The sequence below is a fragment of the Papio anubis genome, chromosome 14 (assembly GCF_008728515.1).
Source record: "Papio anubis isolate 15944 chromosome 14, Panubis1.0, whole genome shotgun sequence".
In the NCBI taxonomy this organism is placed as follows: Eukaryota; Metazoa; Chordata; class Mammalia; order Primates; family Cercopithecidae; genus Papio; species Papio anubis.
Genome location: NC_044989.1, coordinates 55,350,014 through 55,364,019, shown reverse-complemented (window position 1 = coordinate 55,364,019; position 14,006 = coordinate 55,350,014). Strand labels below are relative to the sequence as shown.

The 14,006-nt window shown below is 39.0% G+C and overlaps 1 protein-coding gene across 4 annotated transcripts in view; it reads right to left on the bottom strand.

Annotated features, from left to right (window-relative positions):
• Positions 1-14,006, bottom strand: part of EML6 (EMAP like 6) — a 254,910-nt gene that overhangs the window by 70,373 nt on the left and 170,531 nt on the right. For all 4 annotated transcript variants that reach the window (XM_003908660.5, XM_017947530.3, XM_031655162.1 and 1 more), the window contains exons 18-22: positions 10,075-10,175; positions 8,572-8,774; positions 6,188-6,299; positions 5,816-5,943; positions 1,465-1,606 (exon numbers count right to left, since the gene is read on the bottom strand). In XM_003908660.5, coding sequence (XP_003908709.5) covers positions 1,465-1,606; positions 5,816-5,943; positions 6,188-6,299; positions 8,572-8,774; positions 10,075-10,175 — 686 coding nt within the window. The remainder of the gene's footprint in view (positions 1-1,464; positions 1,607-5,815; positions 5,944-6,187; positions 6,300-8,571; positions 8,775-10,074; positions 10,176-14,006) is intronic.

The window sequence follows — 14,006 nt, the reverse complement described above, 5'->3', positions numbered from 1 at the left end:
ACTGCATGGGATTGAATTTGGTTCCATTACCTACTAAATGTGCAAACTAATTAAGCTCCCTGTGCCTCAGCTTTCTGATTTGTAAGTGGCAATAATAATAACCTTACTCATGGGATTCCTACAAAGACTACATGGAAAGAGCTGGCATAGTTGCTGGCCCAGGCATATTAGCCACCATCACTATTGTTAATACTGTTTTGACAGCTTTCTTCATTTTATTACCCTAGAATACAATCCTCATGTGTGCTTATAAAATTACTCAGTACAAATATTTTAGGGCCAGGCCCCAATTTCATCCTTTCCTCTTAAGAACTTTTACAGATCCTTTAAGCCTCAGCTCTCGTCACCTCCCTGATGAAGCAGTTCCAGGCTGTAGATCTCCTCTGAGGCTCCAGGGTACTTTGTGCCAAATATCTACAGTCTGTCCTTCCACATCCCCTCTTTGCCCTCGTCCACCCTGCTCTGTGCCTGAAGCTGGCCTGCACGGAGAATGTCAGTGGGCTCCCTTGTCCTCTGGTTTCTGGTTGAGTTTGGCCAAGGGGGAGCATGGGTGGGAGATTAGAGAGATGGAGGAAGAATAGGGAGGCTGGGCCATTTATTTCCCTGGCTGCCTCCCGCAGGGGCACTGCATGCTGGCAGAGTCCCCTGGCTAACAGTGGTGGCTTCTCTCAGGCTGCCATCTCAAGCGGCTCTCATATTCAGGGTTGCAGCAGTTGTCCCCTCCTCCTGCCCCTTCACGCCAGGGCTAGTGAGAGAGGCTGCCATTACTAGCTGCATAGTGCTGCACTATCCCGGGTCATTTCCTCACACCTTCCCCATCCCTTTATAAATAGTCCCATTTTAAAGACTCTCCTCAAATTACCAAATTTGAATGGATATGTTGCTGGGACTCTGTTCAAGTCCTATCTATCTCTGACACTAGAGATGGGACCAATCATCATGGGATCCCCTGTGCCTGCCACACAGAAGCTACTTAATAAATGTTTGCTGAATTTGTACCTCTCAGTACACCTCATAGTTCTAGTGCATATAGGTGTTCAAGACATATTTACCCATTTCTTAAGTATTACATTTCTATATAATTGATGTTTGTTTTCAAGTCATAAAGTAAGTTCTGGAGACAGTTAGTTACAAAATAAACAGCATTCTTTAAAAGCTGATGAGTTTCAATTGACTCCCACAGCTCTCGATGAGAAGAAGAAGGACATATTGCCCCCAGGTGGCAAATATCTGTGCAGTGCAAGGAAAATGAAGGGAAAAATGGAACTGGATTAGGCTAGCCTTCTGAATAATTCTACATGTGCTTAGTTAAGACTATAGCAACCAATATAAAATTCCCATTGCCCAGCATATTTGTGGGCATATAACAGGGGCCCTCAGTAAATACTAATTACATGAGTGAATAAACCTGACACATTGTTACTTGTAAGTACTCTGACAGATGTGTAAGGTGGCGTTAGGTACCTTTTTTGAGTTTCCGTACTGCCAGCATACGGTGCTGGGCGGACAGTTCCCAGATGCGAAGTGTTTTATCATCGCTCACTGTTGCACAGATGGGCAGGAGAGGGTGAGCTGCCAACCCCCACACTTCTCCTTCCATGTGCCCCTGTGGGAGAGGAAAAGGGGCAACATCAACTCTACTTACGCTGTCTGGCTAGCCCTTCTTTAGCCCGGTGCTGAATATTCAGTCCAAGAGTGTCACAAAAAGGTATAAACAGGAATAAACACACTTTGAGCTTCCTTGAACCAACATGATCACCCGAAATAATTTTTCCATTTAAACTTGAAACTAGAGCTGGACCTATACGATACTAAATCATTCATTTGCAAAGCAAAACATGAACTCGTTGCTGATTGGTTTTGTTTGTATGATGCCAAACATCTTTCCATTTGGAAACATCCAGGTAAACGGTGAAACGCCTGCTTTTCTGTGGATACTAAATAAACATAGTATATATGTACCCTCCTAGTAAAGCAGCTGAAGGACACAAACCATTTCCTTCAGTTAAATTATAAAAGATGCAGGTCTGACCCATTCGTGTCAGTGGAATTGAAGAGCAATATTCTCATTATTTACACAATTTTAGTCCTTTGAACATGTAGCATTCGGCAGAGCAGAAATAAAGGAAGCTAAATTTTCATTTCAAGTGTCCTCGGTGTAGCTAAGGTTCTGCATCTGTTCACAAATTGGCCTGTCCATGTGCTAACAATGAACATCCAAAACTGAAAGGTGCTTAATAAGCACTGGACCAATTCCATATACCTTTATCTCATCACAAACACACTTGGCTGACTTAGAATAATAACTAAGATAAAGCAGTATTTTTTAAAAAATGAACACTTAACAGGGAGAAAATGAATTTGATTCTCATAATTTTTCACTCAATAACGCAGGGTAAAGATTAGTGCTACAGAGCAATAAAACAGACCAGATTAACTATTTACTGAATTTTTGCTTTTTAATGGCTAATTATAAAAAGGCTTTGCTTAGTAGAGCAAAAAGGAAGCCCACACACAGGCATCTGAGAGGTGTTTGTAGCTGGAATGCTAAGGGGAACAGGTGGCTTTCCAAAAGAAATTGGATGATTCCAATTTAACTGAGAAGCTATTTGAGCAAAACAGTAAATTTGGCAGAAGATGTAAAGTTCCAAATACAGCTGACATTCAAATATGAGAAAATGAGGGGCTGAAGGGTACAGACATTGTTTTTGAATTTATTGGATTTGAGGACACCCTACATCCCCAGTTTTCCAGTCTTCTCTTCAGGAGCCTCCCAGCCCCAGAGTCACAGTCAGGGTACAGGTCAGGGGTCAACCTCACATCTTCCCAGACTGACTCTGCTTGAAGCTCTTCCACAGATTGAGCCCCTTTGTGTATTTTAGTTAAGAACAGGATCGTGGGACCCAGAGATCCTTTTAAACCACTGCCTTATATTGATATCAAAATTATATTTCCTTAATCTGTTTATTTTAATCCCCGTGTAACACAGGATCAGACAGTAAGCAAGGCAGGCTTGGAGGACCTTGAATGGCACAAGGAAATGGGCTTAGGATCCTGCTTTGGTACTGATCACCCATAAAGCTGATCATAAACAGCTGTTCAACTGCGAGCTGACTGCTTCAAAGCACACATGACGGGAAGTGCCACAACCCATCACCTGCCATTCTCCCCTCCCCCAACCTTATTAAAAATAAGCAATCTATTCCAACTGTGATTGGATTGCCATGCCACCGAAACTGGCACAGTGGTTCTAAAATCTTCTCCCAGCAGGACAGTCCATCGTCTCACTCACACTGCCTCCATAGTTCCTTCACTTTCCCTTGGTGCCTCTATCGTCTCTCAGAACAGGACAGTGAGACGGTCCTGGGCAGGCAGGAAGCCCTTATTCCACTGCGCATACACACAGCACAGAGCAGACCTGGGCAAGAGCCCAACAAACATGGACTCAACTGAAATACTGAGTTCCACCTAAGGGGAAATAGCAAATGAGAGAGCAGAAGAGGAAAAAAAGATGCTGAGAAAAAAAGGGAGAGAATGGTACACATGTAGGTGGCAAAGATGGTAACTAACATCTGGTCTGAAGCTTCCACCAGCTCAACCAGCCACCCCACAGCTCAGGGGCTTTCCTGCAGCGTCCAGGTTAAGAGACGTGGGGAACAGCCTGGTGAGGTGAAAAAGGGCTCTGGTAAACCCTGGATGGAATCCCAGCCCTGCAGTTCTCAGCAGGTGACTGTGGGTAATTTTCTGGGCATTAGGTCCCTCATCTATAAAACAATTTAACACAGCCAATCTGTTGTGGAGATGAGACAAATTTAGTACAACGGTATTGCCTGACACAGAGTAGGTGCTGAATATATGATTGCTGTGGTTATTTTTCTTACTAGAGCAATAGAAAGAAACATAGGAAAGAATAGAATTGTAGAGAATTAAGAAGTGGAAAGCCTTTATCAAGCATAAAACATATTTAAACCAAACTACCTCAAGTGTAACACAGCAAGAGAGAAAACAAAGTTTAGATCTTACAGTATTATTTAAATCATATCAGAGCATAAATCTTCCAAAATATCTAGCAATGTAGCATACATGGAAACAATTTACATTCTCAAACATTTGGAGATTAAAAAGTAAATAAATATTTTTCAGTAAAATTAGATGAGAAGTTATGGCCAGAAAAAAAAGATTTCGTTTGGAAGAAAACAACAAAAGCAAGACAGCTGGAGAACAAAGACATCGTGCCTCAAGGATGTATCTCCAGCCTCATTCCCCAGCCTGGCTGCCAGGCACGACCAGCTGCAGAGCTTTCGAGGTTTGTTTTTCACATAGATTTTTTCTTTTTAAAAAGCAGATTTATTCAGGATATCCAGGATAGGACTTGGGCACATGTGTTTTTAAAGCCTTGCAGTGCCCTGAGCCATAGTGTATATGCACATGTGTTTCCATGATACACTAAGTCAGAGGGACCCTCTCAGTGGGATTTGGGGATTCACTCCTAATACAGCAAGCCTGCAGGCATCACCCAGAGATCAGGGCAAGGAAGGGAAGCTCCTGCACTGGAATCTTGGAAGTTCTGACTGCTCATATGATCAGGGCATTTTCTTTTCCCTCCAACTTCTGAACACACATCCTTCACCCCCCACCATGCCTCTTCCAAGTAAATATGGTCTTATCCATCACCATACTGGGCAGGACTACCTATGCACCTCCACACTCTACCACATCCTCATCCCTGAGGTGAGATTTTATTATTTCTTGGCTCCTAAAGTGTTCTGTTACATTTATTTTAGTTCAATTTTACCTAAATATGACTTTTGAGGGAAGACAGGGATTAAGGAGGATGTAATGTGTTTATGTGGATCAAGGCTGAGACTACAGTGAGACCCATATTCCAAAGGGGCACTGGTGCATCTGGCATGTGGGGAGTAGGTAACTTGTCTTGTTCATTTTATGGATGGACAGATTGACAGGACTTATACCTAAGGCATCTCTTCCACACCTGGACCCAATTTAGATAATGAGATTCTGGACTTTGAGCAGATCCTGTAACGTGGTAAGGCTCTTGGGGACCTTGGGGGTGGAGGTAAAGAATTCCGTATGTGGTAGGGGCATGAATAACTGGTGGCCAGAGGGTGGCCAGTGATGGTGACCCTCATACTCCTCCTGGTTTTCACATTCTTGCATAATCACCTCCCTTTGAGTGTGGTATGACCTGTGGCTTGTTTCTAGCCAACAGAATATGGCAAAGGTGATTGAATGTTCATGATTCCACATATGTGATTACATAATTATGTAACGTAAGAGTGTAGTGTCTATTTTTTTCCTCTGTTTTTGGCTTTGAGAAAGCAGCAATGTTGGGACACCCTATGTGGCAAGGAACTGTGGACAGCCTCTAGGAGTTGAGACTGGCCTCTAGCCAACAGCCAGCAAGAAAGAAAAAAGAAAAGCCCTTAGTCCTACACTTACAAGCAATTAAATTCTGCCAACAGCATGAGTGAGCTTGGAAGAATCTTCCCCAGTTTAGCCTCAGATGAGACCATAATCCTGGTCTTTATTGCAACCTTATAAAACACTAAGCAGAGGATCCAGTTAAGCTGTGCTCAGATTCTTGATCCACAGACACTGTGAGACAATAAACGTGTGTTGTTTTAAGCTGCTAAGTTTGTGGCAATTTGTTACACAGCAATAGGTAACTAGTTCAACTCTTGTGCAACCCTGAGAGTGAGTGCCTCCTTAAGTTTTGGAACCTAAGCATCAACTTTGCCTCACCCTAGTCCCAGCCCTGATGTGAGCTGCAGTTTAGAATAGGTACAAAGAGTACCTGAACAAGTAGTGTCATTGGGCCGCTCTTATCAATTTCCAGAATCTCTCCATTTTTTGTTCCCACCAGGATATGTCCATGTCCCAACGTGATGGCACGAATTGAAGGGTTATCTTCCAAAAGCAAGCCTGGGAAGAGGATGGCATATTTAATAAAATAACAAAAACACTGCTTCTCAGTATAAATTCAATTTGTATAGCTCCAAAGAACGAGGTACTAGGCAGTCAGCCTGGACATTTCTACCAGGAGAAGAGAGTTCAAAACATGGAAGAGGGAGAAAATTGATTGGCTAATAGTTTTCTAAAAACTTTAGTACCATCTTCTCCATCCCTATGAACACAAAGATTTCTATTACATGTTTAGAAGTGGCACCTTTTGAGCTAGTCGACAATGCTGATCTTTTAATGGCATAAGTCTTCAAGCATCTTTCAAACATATCATCCCAGAGCTCCACGATGCCGTCCTTTCCACCCGTTACAAAGCCCTGTGAAGGCACACATGGGAGGTGTTATATACACATCAAAATGACCAATTACCCACTTGGCCCCAGAAGGATTCCCCCATGAGTAAGGCAGCTTTGTGGATGTTACCTTCCTAAATATATGAGATGGAAAACTCTGCTGATAACAATGTTTGAATACTATTTTCTGGGAGCATTTCTCCAACACTCCCCTAGCAAGATTAAGCACTTTCTCATCATGTATCCATTGCACTCTCTTCAGAACACTGGTTGGCAGCTGGCCCACTGATCAAGCATGACTGTGCCTGTGCCCAGTCTCCCAACCAGAATGTGGTTCCTACAGAATGGAACCAACCTCAAAACCTAGCAGAGTTTCTGGTATCTCACATACTCTGACCAAATGGATTGAAGTTAACATCACAGTTTAAAATTATTGTTAGACATTTAAAAATAAAAGTCATGTCCAGAAGAAAACATCACTATTTATTAAGAGTAACTTAGGTACTTCATACAATGAAACTATCCTATTTCATTCAATAGACATAATTACCATAATTAAAATCCAGATTAATTTTTACAAAAACCTGGAAAGTAAAAAGCTTAACATATTGGATTTTTTTACTGAACAGTGATCTTTATTCCTGTTCTAAGCTTATAATTTTTTGGCTGTACTAGTTTTCCTTTCTGGTAATTTATTATATATGCCAACTGTTCTTAGAGGGTTTTTTTTTTTTTTAAAGAAAAAAGCTGAGTAATTCATTGCTTCCTCAGCAACTTTTAATTTAATGCATTTTTACAAAGTTTACAAAGAAATAATATTTTGAAGTGTGTAACATTAAACATCCTTATCCTTATATAGAATTTGTACCCAGGAAAATTCAATCCCCAAATTAAATTTAAATGCAGTACATTATATTGTGATATCCTTGTCTTTTCTCATGATTTTGCAGCTTAATTTACCAAACAACAATAGCTTAAACAAGTTACACCATATTTACTTCTGGGCCTACAGAAATTCTTTCTTCTTCTTCAATCTTTTCTAATACTTGCCAGTCTAACCAAAAACATATTTGCCAGTAAAATAAAAACACAAACAAAAAAACAAAAAACAGCTTAGCCACTAAAACAACCATTGTAGTTGCATATCTAACAAGAACCTACTTTTGTAGTAGAATCAACACATTTGCCTAAGGACAGGTAAATGAAAATTGAGGCGTGGGTTAGGAGTAGTAGATGGCTTAAACTGGAGGTCAGAGGGCACAGATGAAGTGGTACCACCAGCAAACTGGAAGTAACTGAAAAGAAGTTGATATTTGCTGTCAAGTTGATTGAATAAAGTGTTTTAAAACACTGAAGGTGCTATGGTTTAAATGTTAGTCGCCTCCAAAACTCACGTTGAAATTTAACTGCCTCTGTAACAGTATTAAGATGTAGGAACTTTCAGAGGTGACTAGACCATGAGGGATCTGCCCTCATGAATGGGTTAATGCCGTTATTGTAGGAGTGGGTTCATTATAGAAGGGTGATTTTGGCCCCTCCCACTCTTATTGGCCCTTCAGCCATTGGGTAACACAGCAAGAAGGCCCTTCCCTGTTGCAGCCCCTTAATCTTGGACTTCCCAGCCTCCAGAACTGTGAGCCAATAAACTTCTGTTCATTATAAAGCACCTAGTCTCAGAAATTCTGTTACAGCAGCAAAAACAGACTAAGACAGAAGGTAAGTGTAATCTTTGTAAAGGGACACTGAAAGGCAAGTAGACAGACCAGGGCAATCATGATGAGCTTGAGTGGAAATATGGCCAGTGAACAGTCTTCACTCTAACACTCTTGTGAAAGCTGAGCCTTTCTATACAGGAGCAAGCTGGTTATGGATGTAAATTTCTGTCATAGCAAATCGATGTCTGGAACAATAATGTAACCACCTGGTACTTTTAGGTCTCTGCCCGTTGTGTCACCAAGGAGGAAGACAATGCTGAAGTATTTCTCAGGACTCTTCTGCTGCTAAGTGTCCACATTTATCCTGGCACTTCTTAAGGGACTCTTATGAGTGGAGGCCAGAAAGAGAATGTGTGGAAAAAGTGGAGAGAAGCTGCATATAAAGAAACAACTATAAATGAAATTATAAAAATATCTTTGCTTTCCTCCCTATTGTCTCTTGACGGAGCTTCATGACAACTACTTCCTAATTCAGAAAGGCCTGTTTTAGATACAGGCATCCTCTTGGTGGGCCATCCTAAGACTACCTTATAATTTTAGAAGGCTGATGTGGAAAATGAATGCTGAAACGCAGGCCATACCTTATCCAATGCATACATAGCAAACACAGGCCCATCATGAGCTTTCACTGTCTTCAGTAGTAGAATGTCTTTCCAAATAAAAATATCTCCAGTAGCTGCTCCTGAGAACACTAGATCTTCCATTCGTCCATAAGAAACACACATCATTGTTTCCAATTTTCCAATGCTTCCAAAAGTTCCTCTTTTAGAAGTGAAGCCCCCACCTAGAGTGGATCAAGAACAGTTATTATTTAAAAAATCTGGCACTTCCTATGAGCATATAGAATGCCTACTTCCGTGAGAAATCTGGTGTTTCTCATTAGGTATTTATGTAAAGATGTCTAAAAGTGGCAGAGAACATCACAAGCAAAAATATTGTAAGAGTATTTCTCATTCATTCATTAACTCAGCGTTCACTGAACCCCTACATGTGGCAGGTGCAGTGCTCACTGCTGGGATATGAAGATGAAAAGAGGGTTCCTGCATTCAAGGAACTCAGAGTCTGGCTGGAGGGAGGACTCAATATGCATCTCACTCCAAGACACGTGTCTAACTGAGGCTCAGCACAAGTTCTGTGTCAACCAAGAGAAAGAGTCACTAAGTGCCTAGAGGAGCAAGCAAAGTCTTCATGAATGCTGACCAAAAACAATAAAAATAGTACTGACTATAAATGTAAAATATAAACATGTTATATGTGCTCTGCTTATTTATCACAGCAATTTTGGGGTGAGAAAAATGAATTGTTTTGTAGGAAAATGTAGTATACGGGACAAGTCATTAGATTTGCCCCTTATACATTCACATTTCCCCACACTTCCTGTCACTGAGAAACCCAGCTTTATTCATGACAGTTATGCACAGGCTGGCTTTCCAGACATATTGGGTGGCATTACCTTCTTTTAAAAGCAAAATGCACTGAAACAGAACCTTATTCACAGTTTCTGCATAATAAAATTGGGCTTGGTACCAAAGCTGATATGAAGAATTCAGATTCAATTGTATTAAGTTTGACTTATTAGTGAGAAGACTAAGGTATCCTTTATGTTTTCTCATGCTTATTTATTTATCATTATTATCAACATGAAATCCACCAATATTTATTGGACCACCTATTTGTGGGCAGACTCAGGGTTTAATTCAGGTTTAAATTCAGTAATAGATAAATAAAGGAACCCTCCAAATAGATACAATTTTATTCACTCAACTGAAATGATCATTTTATTTCCTGTGCAGTAGTCTAACATAATTACTGCTTTCAGAACAGACGACTAAATATAAAAATGATTATTTTCACAGCAGAACATTTTCCAAAGCTTTCTAGGTATTGATGAATATGCATAGCATCATATAGAGTGTTCTAAGCTTCAAAGCGTTCTAAGTGAGTTTGGGAGTGAACTTTTTTAGGCGCATTTTTATTTTAGATTGCAGAGACAAGCCAGGTAGTAGCAGTAGTTTCGTTTTGTTTTTCTTTCCAGCTAGGGTCAAGCTCTCAGTCACATAAATGATAAACCCAAAGGACAGTACCTGCTTGTTGCCAGAACTTGATGTGCTTTATCCCAACTGTAACCAGTTTGTCAACATGGTGTGGGTTACACTTTACCACAAATATCTTATCTTTATGTCCTCTGTAAGAGACAAATAGGAAATAAAAGTCTAGTTTGAATGGAAGCAACAGTTTTATTAAAAGCATGCATTTGGTCTAATTTTAAGCACATCTAACAGGACAACTAAATTAGAAAATGGTTAAAAATCCACACAGGCATCTACATTAAAATAATGAGCTTTCACTTTTCTTTGCATGTTTGAGCCCTTTCTTCTTACCCTAATATTGCTGCCAAAGTTTATTTACTTATACGTTAAACAAAGTAATGAAACATTTAAAACATGTCATAATGTCTCCATAAGATAAAATTAATGCCACCACTGTGGGGTTGCAAGTAATTCTGGGGATATGCAGAAGGAAAGAGATAGTATTGACTCCTCTTTTTCTCCTCTTGTGCAGGAGGAAAGAGATAGTATTAACGAAAAGCTTCACATGAACCACTCTTGCTGTGGAAAGCATTGCTCTGGGTTAAATGGGTTTTCAGCTGGAAACATATCATCTAGAAGTTGAAGCCCTGGACCCACAGCTATGGAAAGAGAAAGGATGTCTTCTATTGATTCAAGGCACTTTGGGATGCTGCACATTCAGAGATGTAGGTTTATAACTCAAGGGGCAGAAGGACAAATATAAATGTAAAGGCCAATTGTAGACCTGGGCTGTAGACTTGGCATCTCACAGCATGAGAGGGACTATTTGATGGTCTTTGATATGTTAGGACATAATTTTAATAATGTAAAAAAAAAAAGCAATTAACAAAAAGAACATGACTGACCAATCTGTCTTATGAATATAGACACAAACATCATAAATATTAGCAAATGGAATCTGAAAGCATATTAAAAATAATACATTAGGACCAAACACAAGGGTGGCTCAATATTAAGGAATCAAGTAATACAATTGATCATATTAATAGATGTAAAGAGAAAAATCATATTATCATTTTCAGATGCTGAAAACGTATTTGACAAAAATCTAACACTCATCCATGATTTAAAAAATAAAACACTCAACACCCAATACAGCAGAAATTAAAGGATGCTTCAGACTTGTCCTTTAGATATTTATATTTCCCTGTACTTCATCATTGAGAAATCCAGATTTATTCAAGGTAACTATATATAGGCCGGCTCTCCAGACATGCTATGTGTCATTATCCTTTCTTTAAAGACAGAACATGCTGAAATAGCTTATTCATCATATTTGTGTGTACACACTCAAAAGATTCTTACTTAATGGCATTCCCAATAGAGTCAGGATAATTACCACTACCATTTAACATCATATTGAACACATGAACTAATGCAGTTAGACAAGATTTTAAAAGGCACAAGAGTTGGAATGGAAGAGCTAAAACTAATCATATTTGCAGATTATACATATCTAAAAAATTCAAAGGGAATTAATTTTAAAATGACTACAGATAAGACATTTTAGTAAAGCTGCATTATATAAAATTCAATGCCAAATCAATAACCTTTGCATATACAATGACCGGTTGAAAAATATGATGGAGCAGAGGACTCTATTTATAAACAATAAAAATAACAAGGCATAAACTCAACAAGAAACATACAACATATAAAAATGAAGAGAGAAAAAAGACCTGATCTGTAAGATTAAAAAGGCAGACTTTAAAAAATAGAACCATATTCCATGTTCTTGGAAAAGAAAACTCAATCCTAAAGATAGCAGTTATCCCTTAGTTTATAAATTCAACTTAGTTCCAATAAAAAGACCACGGGGGGTGTGTGTGTGTGTTTAATCCGGAGTTAGACACCTTGATTTTAAAGTTCTCATGGAAGAATAATCCAGCAGGAATGACCAGGAAAATGGAAACAGAAAAGCAGAGTGCAAAGAGTAGCTCTCCTAGATATTAAAACAATCTATAAAGGCTCTGTAATTAAAACAGTATAGTACCTGTGTATGAGTTGACTGACAAATGACAAAACAGAAAATCTTGAAACAGACACACATAATGAATATAAAAATGTAGTGTATAACAAAGACAAGGTCTTATATCAATAGCAGGAAAGATGAACTTTTAAAATAAATGGTGTTTGACGCCAAATGCTGGCTAGTCTGTGGAGTGATAAGAACTCTTGTTAATTGCTGGTGGGAATGCAAAATGATACAGCTATTTTGAAAGACAGTTTGGCAATTTCTTACAAAACTAAGCATATTATTACCATATAACCAGCAATTATATTCGTTGATATTTGCCTAAAAGAGCTGAAAACTTATGTCCACACAGAAACCTGCACATGGATATTTATAGCAGCTTTATTCATAATTGTCAAAACTTGGCAGCAACATAGATGTCCTTTAGCAGGTGAATGGGTAAACAAACTGTGGTACATCCAGACAATGGATATTATTCAGTGCTAAAAAGAAATGAACTACCACATCATGAAAAGACATGGAAGAAAAGTAAATATATATCATTAAGTAAAAGAAGCCAATCAGAAAAGACCATATACTGTATGGTTTCAATTATATGACACTCTGGAAAAGGTAAAACTACAAAGATGCTAAAAAATTAGTGGTTGCCACAGTATACAGGGGAGGGAGGGATGAAGGGATAAATAGGCAGAACACAAAGAACTTTTAGGGCAGTGAAACTCTTCTGAATATACTGTGGTAACTGCAGAATCAGCCCAGTCTGGTTCAACTTTACATAATACAATGGTGAGTTGTTTTTCAGTTATCATGGAACCCAGGTTGCAAGTTATATAACTTGATCATGCCCAGACGAACCAAGCGTGCAACCATGGGTGGAACCTAAGTGACTGGACCAAGGAACAGGGACCAAATTAAGAACTACACACCTCATGGCATGATCCAGTCCTATCATGTCTCCCGGCAACACTGCATTCTAAGATCCAATCAGATCACGCCTCATTACCCGCTGCTATGAATCCGGCCCCAGCCCCCAGCTCGAGAGAGAGATTTGAGCATTGCCCCCTGTCTCCTTGCCGTCAAACTGCAATAAACTCTTTCTTTTCACAAAAGCTGGTGGCATAGTATTGGTGTCTATGCTTTTTGGGCAGCAAGCCCATTGCTAGCTTGGTAACAGTATCATGATAGATCATGTGTCAATATACATTTGTCAAAACTCATAGAATGTACAAAACAGAGTGAACGCTAATATAAACTATGGACTTCGGGTGATAATCTGTCAAGGTAGGTTCATGAATTGTAACAAATGTACCACTCTAGTGCAGGATGGTGATAGTAGGGGAGGCTGTGCATATGAGGAGGTAGGAGGTAATGGGAACTCTCTGTACTTTCTGCTCAATTTTGCTGTCAACCTAAAACCACTCTAAAATATAAAATCTATTTAAAAAGGGAAAAAATAGTGTTTGGAACACCTTGGCAGCCATAAGGAAAAAACAAAGTTGGACCTGTTCCTCAGATACTAGAATAGATTATAAACTATTTAGAGACCTAAATATAAAAGATGAAGCCATAGAACATTAGAATAGGTGATTTCTTTTAAATGTGAGAATGGGCAATATTTTTCTAAATATGAAAATCTTGAAGCAATAAAAGATTAATAAATATAACCACATAAAAATAGAAACTTATTGCTTGATGAAAAACACCATAGCAAACTCAAAGGATGAATGACAAACTGGGAAAAAAAATCAGCAAGTTATAGACAAAAATAAAATAACCCTAACATTTAAAGAAACACTTCCTGTGAGAATTATATTTCGGAGAAACCAAATGGTTCATGAGGGAAAATTCTTGTTTATAAAATAATTCTAGCTAATATGAAGAATGAATAAAATTAGAAAATTACCACTTTTAACCCAAATTAAGTAATCAGTTTAGCCCAAGGTTGTCAGCT